The sequence below is a fragment of the Sphaerodactylus townsendi genome, linkage group LG03, assembly GCF_021028975.2.
Source record: "Sphaerodactylus townsendi isolate TG3544 linkage group LG03, MPM_Stown_v2.3, whole genome shotgun sequence".
Lineage (NCBI taxonomy): Eukaryota > Metazoa > Chordata > Lepidosauria > Squamata > Sphaerodactylidae > Sphaerodactylus > Sphaerodactylus townsendi.
In genome coordinates this window covers 106,646,234-106,658,828 of record NC_059427.1, presented here as the reverse complement: position 1 = coordinate 106,658,828, position 12,595 = coordinate 106,646,234, and the positions used below count along the sequence as shown (strand labels likewise).

Here is a 12,595-nt window from a genome sequence, read left to right as displayed (position 1 = left end):
GTTTGAGACCCAATGAGAAAGATGGATTATAAATATAAATGAATATCAAAATCTTAATTCCTAGTTTGCTACTTAAGATGTGCCCTCATTCTTTTAAGCAAGCATATACATTGTACATCTTCACCCATATTCAATAGCTGTTGGTTAGAGTTATGGAATCACTGCATAGGTAACTTAGTCTGAAATCCAGTAAAAGTAAAATATTGTGCCCTGTAGACCAATATTCGCTGCATTAAAACACAATGTTTTATGGAAGGGCATGCTAAAAGCTGTCATTAGATTTGGCCTTATGTCAGCATTGCAAGAAAGTGACAGCAGTATTGTGGGAAATCGGGTGCCCAATAGTATTGTGGAGAGGCTACTGATGTGACTTTGTCTTTGTCTATGAAAGTATTTTGAAAGACTTGTCAATCACAACTATACAGACTTTTGAAGTGAGATCTGGTTTAGAAAGTACATAGTTTTCTTTAATATATTTCATTAACACTGCAGGAATATACAATAGATATATTTTTTGCCCAAACCTGGTATGACAGACGATTAAGATTCAACAGCACTATAAAAGTACTGAGGTTGAACAGCAATATGGTTGGGAAGATCTGGATACCTGATACATTTTTCCGAAACTCCAAAAAAGCTGATGCTCACTGGATAACAACTCCCAATCGGATGCTTCGGATCTGGAATGATGGCAGAGTACTATACACATTGAGGTACTTAAATAGTTCAGAATTTGTCCTGTACAAATGCATGTAAGTCCAATATGAATCAGAAAAGATATTTGTCACGTTTACTATAATTATGAAGTATATATGTATACACACTTGGCAGGAATCAGATCTTCTCTCAAGTTTTTCTTACACAGTATTCCCAATGCATAAAAAGAAAATGTTGATTCACTTCAACCATAGTAAAGGCAAACATATTTACTGCAGAATGGCAAAGGAGGGAAGATCATTCCATGCAAAGTCCATGAAAACACAGAAAGCAGAACCTGCATGAACTACTGAGTGCTCATAGACCAGATGCTATGTAAAAATTATTTACTGAAAATTCTTTGGGAAAAATAATTCCAATAGTCAGCAGTGTTGGCCTTTGTTGCTAGTCCATGTCATCTCTCAATCTAGATATAGTTGGAACTTGCAGCAGATGAGGGAACTGGGGGTCAAAGTGTAGCTTTCTGCCTTACTGCGTAACCCAGCAAGTCTGTGCATTACATAATGTTAAACCAGTTTAACTGTTGTAGCTTTCTATAAGGGAATTGTCATTTTTCAAGAGATTTAATTGTTTTATGAAAGTCCCTCTGATAATTCATTCCCCAGAATGATCTCCGTAGAAAATCAAGGCAGTTTATTACTTATATGAAGGGAAAATGAATCTTAGGCTCATTCCGCACATGCAGAATAATGCACTTTCAAACTGCTTTCAGTGCTGTTTGAAGCTGTGCGGAATAGCAAAATCCACTTGCAAACAGTTGTGAAAGTGGTTTGAAAATGCATTATTTTGCGTGTGCAGAAGGGGCCTTACTGTTGCAGCTGTCCTCACTTGTGGGCCCAGGAGAGGGCACATCAATGTAGGGGAAAGGATAATGGAATGTTTTAGATACTCAATGGGAAAGACTCTGTAAATGGTTACAGGTGTGTTCATTTTTATCTTCAAGAAGGTATAAGCTGGTAAGTTGGATTCTGCCTTGTGGTCTAATCAAAATCCACATTGAAACAAAGCCTGAGAGAGAAGAGATACTTTGTGGACTTTGGAAGTTTTCTGAGCAGAACTTTGAGCAATGAAAATTGTGATGAATAATGGACATAATATTTTGTTTCTTCTTAGACTGACGATAGATGCTGAATGTCAGCTTCAGCTACACAATTTCCCAATGGATGAACATTCTTGTCCGCTGGAGTTTTCAAGCTGTAAGTAGTAAATTAAAATTTTATTAAAATAAAGCAGCAATGTGTAATGTAAGTCCATGTGGTAAAATCACTGAACTAGGATCTGGAAGACCAGTTTTAAATTCTGACTATGCCATGGAAACTTGCTGAGTGACCTTGGGTCAATTACTCTCCCTTAGTCTAACTTACCTCACAGGATTGTTGCTGAGGATAAAATGGAGCAGAATCAGAATGATAGTTTAAGCTGCTTTGAAGGGGGGAAATGTATGGTTTAAGTAAACAAAATAAATCAATAATTATGTAGCCCTCTGCAAACTAAGGCTGATTTGGCACAGTATATGTATAACAGGTTGCAGTCATGGTAAAGGAACCTGTTTTCCTGTTTACCATTCATATGCATGCCATGCAGGCAATGATTGGAGGCCACAGAAACAATCCAGGTTGCTTCTGGCTTCTCTTTTTTTTAAAAAAAATCTGTCTACACATGCGTAACTATGCAGGCATGCAGAGATGAACCGCCCCCCCAATCATTCTGATCATTCCACAATACGACCAGCCAGTGACATAGGTATAGATTTTTAATGGGGGGGGGGAGTTCTGGGGACCTCAGATTCTCCCTTTGAAATCCATGCCAAAGGGGGTGGATTTAAAAGGAGAATCTGGGGAAATTTGGGGAGTGCCTGCTGTCACGGGTGCAATTGTTAAGCTAGCAGCACTAAACTTTCAGGGTATATTTAGGAGACTCTTATGATGATACCACCCAGGTTGGTGAAGTTTGGTTCAGGGGGTCCAAAGTTATGGACTCTCAAAGGTGTAGCCCCCATCTCCTGTTAGCTCCCATTGGAAACAATGGGAGATGGGGCACCTCCTTTGGGAGTCCATAACTTTGGACCCCCAATCCTCACCAAACCTGAGTGGTATCATCAGGAGAGTCTCCCAAAAAAATCCCTGAAATTTTGGTGCTACTAGCCTAAAAACTGCACCCCCTGCGGGCCAAAAACTGAAAAAACACTTAAAAATTCAAAAAACCACAAACAGAGGGCAGAGCTTCGGACCTGCAATAGGGGGTTGAACCCAAGAACTCCCCCCTTACCTACGTTTTTGTGACCAGCTGCATCTGTGTAGCTATGCATATACAACCTTCAAAAAAAATTAAAAGAGGAAAAGGGGCCTCCCTAGAACAACTGGACAATGACAGGTGGCTTCTCCCTAACCATGGGGGGCACAGTGGAAGGGAGGCAAATAAAGCACCTCCTGCCTGGCCATTCACTCAGGAGCAGCTCCTGAGTGATTTTTCAAAAGAATTGTGAGTTTAGCAATTAAAAAAACGGGTTGGGGAAAATAAAATGGGGCAGACCTTTGAGAGTCCACATTTGGGGGCCAGGACCTGTGTGAAGTCCCCCGCCCCAAATCGGGTTATAGCATCCTACACTGGTGTTTGTTTGTCTGTGCAGAATCAGCCTAAGTTTACCCTTTCTTGATAACATTCATTTCAAGATAGAGTCACTCATAGCTTTACGTTTTGAACAACCAATAATCTTCTATAATGATGAATAATATATGATTATTATCAGGTGCTGGCAGCATCTCCATATCAGTCATTATATAACGCTAAATGTAGACTGCTGTAAAGAAGATGCTTTCATATGCTTTCAGATAATGACTGCTACTGCAGAGACTGAAATGCTAAACACAACTGCATAATTGTCAGATGTAAAATGCAGATACTGAATATCATATATCCAAATATCCACAGATTTCTCAGCATCATAATCTACATTAGAAAGGTCATCTTTTGTGTGCTTTCTTCTGTTCCCTTTTCCAACAGTTCTTAAACCCCTTTACCTGAGAACTATTTTCACTGGGAACTGAAAGCCAATGGAGGTAGCCTAGGTTTTATTCTGTTTCTTTTTTTTCTGTGGAAAATTGAAAATATGGAACTTCATCTTATGAAAGAATCCAATCCTCATTTTAGTTTCCTAATGCTGTTGCCACAACTACTACCACCACCACCACTGCTACCACCACCACCAGCACCAGCAGTAGTGTTTATTATGGCCATTTATACCAAGTTCATTTCCAGTAAAGCACATATGCCCTTCTGGCTGCCTTCCATTCAGGTACTATAGAATCAACAGTTCAATTGTAAGTGGAGTTATACTTTAACTGCAATGCAAGGGTGTAGTGCTTTTTAGGATTTCCCTGAAGATTTTCTGAGCTTCAGCAGCAGTGCTATGGGCCAAAACTAGATGAAATGCTGCATTCAAAATGCCAAGCAGTGTATTCTTTGAAAATATCAGCCATGTGAGAGCCTAAATTAGATTATGACTTTGTTCCATGGAGCAGGAGGTTAGGTGGTTTGTGCCACTTTCTTGACCTGATGTACCTCCACAGAGCTGCTGTTTGCCCTTAGGAGAAAAGATGCAGGCATCTCTGTGTCTTGCCTGTATTGTTGTTCCAGAATGCCAAATACAATCTCTGTGGTGCTAGTTAAGGTCAAAACAGAAAGAGTTAACCTGTTCTTCCATCTATGGAATGTTTGCCCTGACCTGGATGGCCCAGGCTAACCTGATCTAATCAGATCTCAGAAGCTAAGCAGGGCTGGTCCTGGCTAGTACTTGGATGGGAGACTACCAAGGAACACCAGGATCACTATTCAGAGGAAGTCAGGGAAAATATCTTTGTTAGTCTCTTGTCTTGTAAAACCTACTGGGTTGCCATATGTTAGCCGTGGTTGACATTTTACACACACATGACATAGGCCATTTCCGCACGGCCTTGGAGGCACCTCCACGCCGGCAGAATTCTCGCCGGCGTGGAGGCGGAGGCCGTTCGCATGGAAGCATGCGGGCAGCCTCCAGACAGGCCGGCAGACAGCAGGCGGCTCCGCACGGAGCCGCCTCTTCCCCCTTCCCCGTCCCACTCACCATGTCCCCGTCGTCGGCCTGCTGGCCGTCGCAGCCCCGCCCACGCTGCCCTCTGACCTCCAGGGGTCGGAGGACAGCGTGGGTGGGGGTTTGACGGCCAGCAGGCCGACGACGGGGACACGGTGAGTGGGATCGAAACATGCGGTTCCGGCGGTGCTGTTTGCACCGCGCCACCGGGAACACGCTGTTGAAGGAAAAACAACCCTTTAAAGGGTTGTTTTTCAGGGCGGCTTGATGCCGCCCTGGGGGAGAGGGAGCGGAGTCAGGTCGGCGCTGCTGCGTTGCAGCAGCGCCGCCTGTGCGAATGGCTCCCTGGGGACGGCGTTTATCCCATCCCCAGGGCGCCATTAATGGGCCGTGCGGAAACGGCCATATTTTGTTATTTACAAAGAAGAAACAGTTCTGAACTCCAAGCATGGGCCTGTTCCACATGGGCCATTTAGACTGGCATGGGGCCAGTAAAACACCATTGGGGGGGAGAAGATCGCACAGCAGCGGCAGTATTTTTTCCCCACAACAGCGTTTTCGTTTTGAAAATGCTGGCTTCCATCCAGTGCCAAGTGAACGGCATCACGTGGAAGCCAGAATTTTCCCAGCACTGCTCCCGGTGCCCTTTTACCTCCTACCTGATCCAGTTGCTTTGTGGAGGCCAGGCAGGAACACGCTTCCTGGCCTCCAACCGCAGAGGTGTCGCTATGGCCATGGGGGCATGTCCCCTGACCTCCACAGAGTGACTGGAGCGGGCAGGAGGTAAAAAGGCACTGGGAACAGTGCAGCCCATGCAGAGGGCACACCACCAACTGCTGAGCCAGCGGGACCATTCATGCAAATGGCCCCGAGGGTTGCACCGACATAGACTATGCCAGTGCATCCCTGCTTGCGTGGCCCATGTGGAAAGGGCCATGGTCTGCTCAGTTTCTCATCAAGTTTGATACTATGTCACCTTGCTTCATTCTTTTTTATTTATTGGTTGAAAGAATGAAGCAAGATGACATAGCATCAAACTTGATGAGAAACTGAGCAGACCATGTTTGGAGTCAGAACTGTTTCTTCTTTGTAAATAAGAAGGCAGCCTTTGTTAAATTTAAGGCACCCTTATATAAGAACTTTTACATGGCATCATAGAGCAGCAAGATTCCTTTCAGAAGATATCTTCCATTTATAATTCACTGCAGGGTAACTAAATAATCAGCTATAGTGCAAACTAGCAATTGTATGAATTCTTTTTTGTTGTATAGTTCATTACAGTTCTTCTGACATTCCTTTTCTTTCATCTTTTAGGGCCAAACTATGCAACACTTTTTAAATGCATCCTCCTCAGAGCCAAAAAGCAGCTGTAGAGAATAGCCATTTAAAAGTGCAATGATATCAGCTTGGGACCACAGCCCGGGAGGAGGAGGGGCTCCTATCTACCCTCATGCCATTTTCTCATACCAGAATGGCCCTGGGAAGGGGCAATTTTTTCCCTGTTCAGAACCCAATGTATAGTATTCTGTGCATTTGCAGCTGCCAAAAACGAGTGGGGAATAACTCCACCTGGGCTATTTTTGTTCAGGAAAATGATATGGAGGAAGGCAAAAAACCCTCCTCCACCCACATTGCTTTTTCCTTTGTGATTTTTTAAAAAAAGTTGGACAGGGGCAGTGGTGGGATCCACAGTGGCGCCACCGCACACACACACCTCTAGTCCCTATTGGGCAGGGAGGTTGCTTTAATAACCCCTTCTTGGCACTCAGAAAAAAATTAGTAACCACTTCTAGAGAAGTGGTGAGAACTGGTTGGATCCCACCTCTGCTGATATCCTGTAGGAACTGAATCTACTTGTTCTAGATGGAGTGATGTTGACTTTTTCTAAACAGGTTAAGAGCTTGGTAGTGCACATGGACCCTGTCTTGCCATTTGAAAAGCAGGTTGTCTTGGTGGCCAGGAGTACTATCTATCAGTTGCATCTAATTCACCAACTTTCTTGTTACTTGGACTCAACTGATCTGCCCATGCTGATCCATGCTTCTGTAACATTATGGTTAGATTACTACAGCAATTTCTGAGTGGAGCTGCCCTTGAAGACAACCCAGAAACTACAATTGGTCCAGAATGCAGCAGCCTGACTGCAGTCTGGGACTAGATTCTGAGGACATATTGACTTTGAAACAGCTCCATTGGTTGCCAGTCTGTTTCTGAGTTCAGTTCAAGGTGCTGGTTATGATATTTAAAACTTGTCATGCCTCAGTACTCAGATATTTGAAGGATTGTCTGATTTCATATATTCCTGTTCAGCAACTATGACAGTCATCTGTTGGCTGTCCCACAACTTTGGGTGGCCCATCTGGCATTGACCACAGCCCAAAGATTTTCCATTGTGGCTCCAGCTTTGTGGAATGGGGTCCTGAAGAGATTGGATGGGGGTTCTGGAAATTTTCAGAAGCTTCTAGAAGACCTACTTGTTCATCAGGGCTTTTGCAGAGATTTGAATGGCAGTCATCTTTTAAGGAGGGAAGGATTTGGTCTTCTTTGGTTTTATCTGGAGATGTTTTAACTATCATTGTAAGTTACCTTGGACCAAGAGGGAAGTGGGATAGAAAAGTTTAAATAAATAAATATGCTGAGCCCCCAAAGAGTTGAAATGGATGTTCCCTATAGTTTCTGTGTGGAAAAAATGAGTGGGATCTATGAAACCTGAACCCAACTTGTTTAAAAGTCTTGTACACTTTGGCCACTGAATGTACTTATCCTGTGTGCATTCATAAACATACAAGCTGTATACCAGGTGGAATTAGTTATACAGCTATAGGAAAATACCAGTGAATTCAGAAAAAAATATTGATGGATTTGTGATTTTTTTTGTTTTGAAGATGGTTATCCAAAGGAAGAAATTATTTACCAGTGGAAGCGTAGTTCTGTAGAAGTGGGAGACACCAGATCCTGGAGGTTATATCAGTTTTCATTTGTGGGGCTCAGAAATGCAACTAATGTGGTAGGAACAACTTCAGGTAAGTGAAGTACTTTAATGAATCAATTAACTATTTTGTGAAGGCTTCTGCAAAATGTATAACTGGGAGAACAACAATAGAGCTCTGGCTGTGCAGTTGAAATGCACTTTGGAGAGCTTAATGCTATGTTATTGTAGTTGGACTGTACCACTTCAGACATTAAGTGTGGAGGGAACTTAGATGTTCCCTCATATAAAAATGACTGCAAAATAAAAGTAGAATGATTGAGAGAATGCTCTAGCTTAATATATCCCTGACATTTGGCATTTGCACATGTGGATAGCATTTCTAGATGTATGCACTCAGATGTTTGATATCTCATCTACAATCTGAAATAGTTTAGTCCAGAAATACATTTCATGAAGTTACTAATTCTCAGTTCAATTATAAGCAGAGTTAAACCCTTCTAAGTCCAGAGCAGTCAATGGGCTTTGAAGGGTATAACTGTGCTTAAGACTTCTGTAACTTGACTCCTGGATTCTCATAATGTCTCCAGGGTTTCAATCTGGGTTAAATCAAACACATTCAATGTGGAGAGGATAGACTCTTAAATCAGGCTCTGATTTAGAGCTTGGGTGAACAGGATTAATGGATTCTTGGCTGTGTCTGCAATGTCATCAGATGTGCTGCAGGATAAAGAGGTATTCAGAGGGAAGTTTTTGTGGCATTATCTCAGTGTCTTATGTGATATACTTCTAGAGAAGCAATACTTCATTCTGCCCTTTCCTCAGGGTCAGCGGTAAATCAAGCAATCTAATACTAAATTAGGAATAGTTTCTCTTTGCTGGATGGGACTATATGTCTTATCTTTTTTCTTCTGTCTGTTTGTATCACCCTCAGTGTACAGACATAGAAATTGCAATGACAAAAAGACAGTGACTCAGAGCAGTGTATTATCAGATTACTTAGCTTGGCAACATACACGCAAATTTAGATTTAAGAAAGGATTGGCTGACTGGCAATGAGTGACATATGCTTTAATCTGTGAGTAAGTCCCACTAAAATTTGATGGGACTCACATCTGAGTAAATCTGCATAGAATTTGAATTTCAGAAGGTGTACTATATAATAAAGGGCAGCTGCACTGGATCAGACCAATGTTCCCTCCAGTCCAGTGTCCTGTTTACAATGGCCAATCAGATGCCACAAGGAAGAGCACAAGCAGGAACAACAGGCAATAGTCCTCACGGGCCAAACATGTGACTATCAGAGCCATTAAACCTCTAAAATGGTGGCCCTATTCAGTTGCCATGGCTCATGGCCAACAACAGATATATCCTCTATACAACCACATCTTATATTAATCTAGGGCTATGATCACATCTCATGGCAGTGAGTCTGCTACAATTATCTGTTGTATGATGTAGTACTTCTTTCAGTCTTTCTTGAATCTCCTGACAATCATTCATAGGGTGTACACAAATCTTTGCAGTATGGAAAAAGGAGAAAAGTTGATTGCTGTCCATTTTTGTAGACTTTTAACACGTCACCTCTTAGTTGCTCACCACACCCAAATAAAAACTCCATATGCTTTAGCCTTGCCCATAATGCAAGCCCTTCAACCCCATAATAAGTTTGTTTGCTGTTCTATGGAATTTTCCAGCTATTTAATATCTGTTTTATTTATTTTAATTTAATTTTATTTATACCTCGCCATTTGCTGGCAAGAGGGGCTTAGGGCAGCTTACAGCAATAAACCATCTTATATAGCACATAATACTGGTGCCTAATTATACTCCTTACATGGCAGTGGTGGGCTAAATATGGTAAACAACCAGGCATGTGGCAGTCTCAGAGGAAAGGAGACTGGGACACAGGAGAAGGGAAGGGAAGGGAAAGGGAAGGGAGGTGAGCTAATATATAATATTGTTGCTTATCTTCAGCCATAGGCCTGGCAGAACATCTCTGTCTTACAGCTCTGAGGAACTATGCCAAGTCCTGCAGAACTGTACACAGAATTCCAAGTGTTCTCACTGATTGTTCTCACTGTTCACTCCTTAACTCCCTCCCCCCTTGTATTGCTTAATAAACCCTGTTTAAAGGAGAGCCATAATGCTCACCAGGTTTAATGTTATGCCTTCTGCCTTGTTACATGGCAGATTTAATAAGCAAGAAAAGGCTAAAAGATTGTGCCCATGTAACGATGGCTCAGTTGAATCTCTGGCCCACCAATTACTTCACTGTCTCAGATTCAAGGAAATCAGATCCAAGTATGTGAATCTCACTCCTTTACATTTACCCGATCTCCCCAATGTATTTAGATTACACTACTTGTTGGACAACCCTGATCCTTCTCTCTGTATGATAGTGGCAGACTTTCTCCTGGAAATTACTAAATGCCAGTAGATTTCCTTCGTCCTAACATGTATATCCTGTACTGTATATGCTTTTTAATCTGTTTTTATTATTGTTGTACTGCTGTCTATGCCAATAAAGGCTTGCTTCTAACTCCCTCCCCCATGAAACTACATTTGTTTCCACCTTCTGCTTCTGGTTGTTTAATCCAGTCATCAGTAAATGAAAGGACATGTCCTCTTTCTCCTGTGATTGTTGAGTTTACTCAAAAGCCTTTGGTGAGCCACCTTGTGAAATGCTTTGGGGAAGTAAAAGTTTTCAGTGTCGATCTGACATAGTCTCCCCATCTACATACTAGTTGATCCTCTGAATGAATTCTTCCTAAAAATGAAATGGTGGGCTGGCCATTTAACTTACATGGACATTGCCTGATGAGCCACTGCTCTAAAGGGCCACTCTTGGCCAGAAGCAAGCATAACCAAGCTCTAGCAACTCTTTTTGAGTTTCAGGGGCCACTTGGTTCAGATCTTTCATCAACAATATTGTTTCAGTTCACCAGCTGTCTTTCCCTGCTCTAATGCAAATTTTCCAGAAGAAGCAATGGGTGGGCTAATACCTGTTGCTTGCATTGTTAAGCTGTGTCTCCTACAGTGCTGACTTGTAGTGCAACTCACTTGGCTTTCTACCAGTCCTCTCCTCTACAGAGGTCATGCCCACTCCTGCCCAGGAAGATTTGATTTCCACATATTCAACAATTATGTCTTCAGCAACTCTCTCCACCAATTTATCTGGGACAGGTGATCAGCTTATCAGTCTACAGCTTTATGAAACCTCTTGACTGCCTTTTGAAAACTGGCACGGCATAGGCTATATTCTTTCTTCCACACAAAAATTGATGTCAATAACAAAAATATTTTTATTAGAAGATTTGCATTCTCATTTTCTTTAAGAAACCCTTGTGTGTACACAGTTGAGCCTCAGTGAGTTGTTAATTTTTAATTTGTCAGCCCTAGAACTGCCTCTATTTGACTCAGTTCTTCACATATCCTCCCTGAGAAATTTTGTTCAGAGACAGGTGCCTGCCTAACACTTTCCACAGAGAACACAGATACAAAGAATTTGTTCAGTTTATCCACAGTCCCTTTATGCCCTTCAGTAATTCCCTCACACCTTTGTCATTGGTCTAACAGCTTCCCTTGCTGCTTTTCTGCTTCTGAAGTAATTACAATTTTTGTGCTGTTTGTCATAATGCCTCTAGCAGATTGTCTCTTACATTATTTGTTAGTTACCTTATTATCATCCATTTATTTTACTAGAGTTTGTGCTTTCTCAAATTTCCTTAGTTATTTATTCCTTATTCCTTCCACTTTGTGAAAAAGGCCTTCTTATATTTTATAGCTTCACTCACTATGTCTGCATATTTGGTATTGTTTTTACCATTTCTAGTTAGTAGTACACATTCTAACTGAGCTTCTGCTGTTTTTGTTTATATAATATCCAAGCATACTGACAATATCGAAATTTGATAGCTCCATGGTCACACTGTTGGTTCATTCACTTTTATCTCACCCACCTGATCTCAATTTCCACTCAGATCAAATTCAGGGTCACTACTTCTCTCCTCTAAGACACAATCACTAATCATGTCTAGGAATGTCCTCTCTTTGTCACAATGTGTGCAGACATTCACCCAATCAATTTGAGCACAGTTGAAATCTCCTTTAGTTTTTGCCTCTTTTAATAATTTCTTTGACTTCTTCATCCACCCTTACATCACCACAAGAACTTTAATCATGGCCAACTGAGCATTTCAAGTTACTTTTCAATCCTTTGCATTTATGCCATACTAATTCTGTAGAGGGGTATGCATTATGCCCTCTTTCATGTAAAGGGCAAGATGATACAAACCCCATAAAGCCTTTTCTATCATTCCTGTAGTTTATATTTAAGGATGAGTGTATTCAACTGATGCTTCCTGTTCCATCAGCTTTTAGATATGACCATTATACAACTTGTTTTAGCATTAAGCACTACAGTTTCTACATCTTGGTTTGAATTTTTTTAGCATTGGCTTATAAACAATTATATACTGCTGTAAAGACAAAAGCCCACTCCACACAGCAAATGTATAGCGGGTTGCAGTCGGGGTAAAGTAACCTGTTTTCCTGTTTTCACATTTGTGTTCATCTGTACAGACAGCAATTGCAACCCCCAGAAACAATGCAGGTTGCTGTCGCACCTTCACATGGGGATGCATCTATTTTTTTATTTACCTTCACATGGGGATGCATCTATTTTATTTATTTATTATTCAAACTTCAAGGGTTATTTTATCAGGTACGTTTCATATTTTTAGTATTTTTCAGTAGTTTCAGTTTTTTTGCCATGCAAGGGAAGGGGAGGGAGTGAAGGGTGGCATGCAAGGGAGGGAGGGAAGGGGACGGGGCCCAGCATCTGGACATGGTGGCATGCACAAATGAACCCCCACAGC

General features: G+C 41.7%; 1 protein-coding gene across 2 annotated transcripts in view; it reads left to right on the top strand.

The window, feature by feature from the left end:
- Positions 1-12,595, top strand: part of GABRG2 (gamma-aminobutyric acid type A receptor subunit gamma2) — a 105,728-nt gene that overhangs the window by 37,359 nt on the left and 55,774 nt on the right. For both annotated transcript variants that reach the window (XM_048488490.1, XM_048488491.1), the window contains exons 4-6: positions 493-713; positions 1,831-1,913; positions 7,672-7,809. In XM_048488490.1, the coding sequence (XP_048344447.1) occupies positions 493-713; positions 1,831-1,913; positions 7,672-7,809 (442 nt within the window). The remainder of the gene's footprint in view (positions 1-492; positions 714-1,830; positions 1,914-7,671; positions 7,810-12,595) is intronic.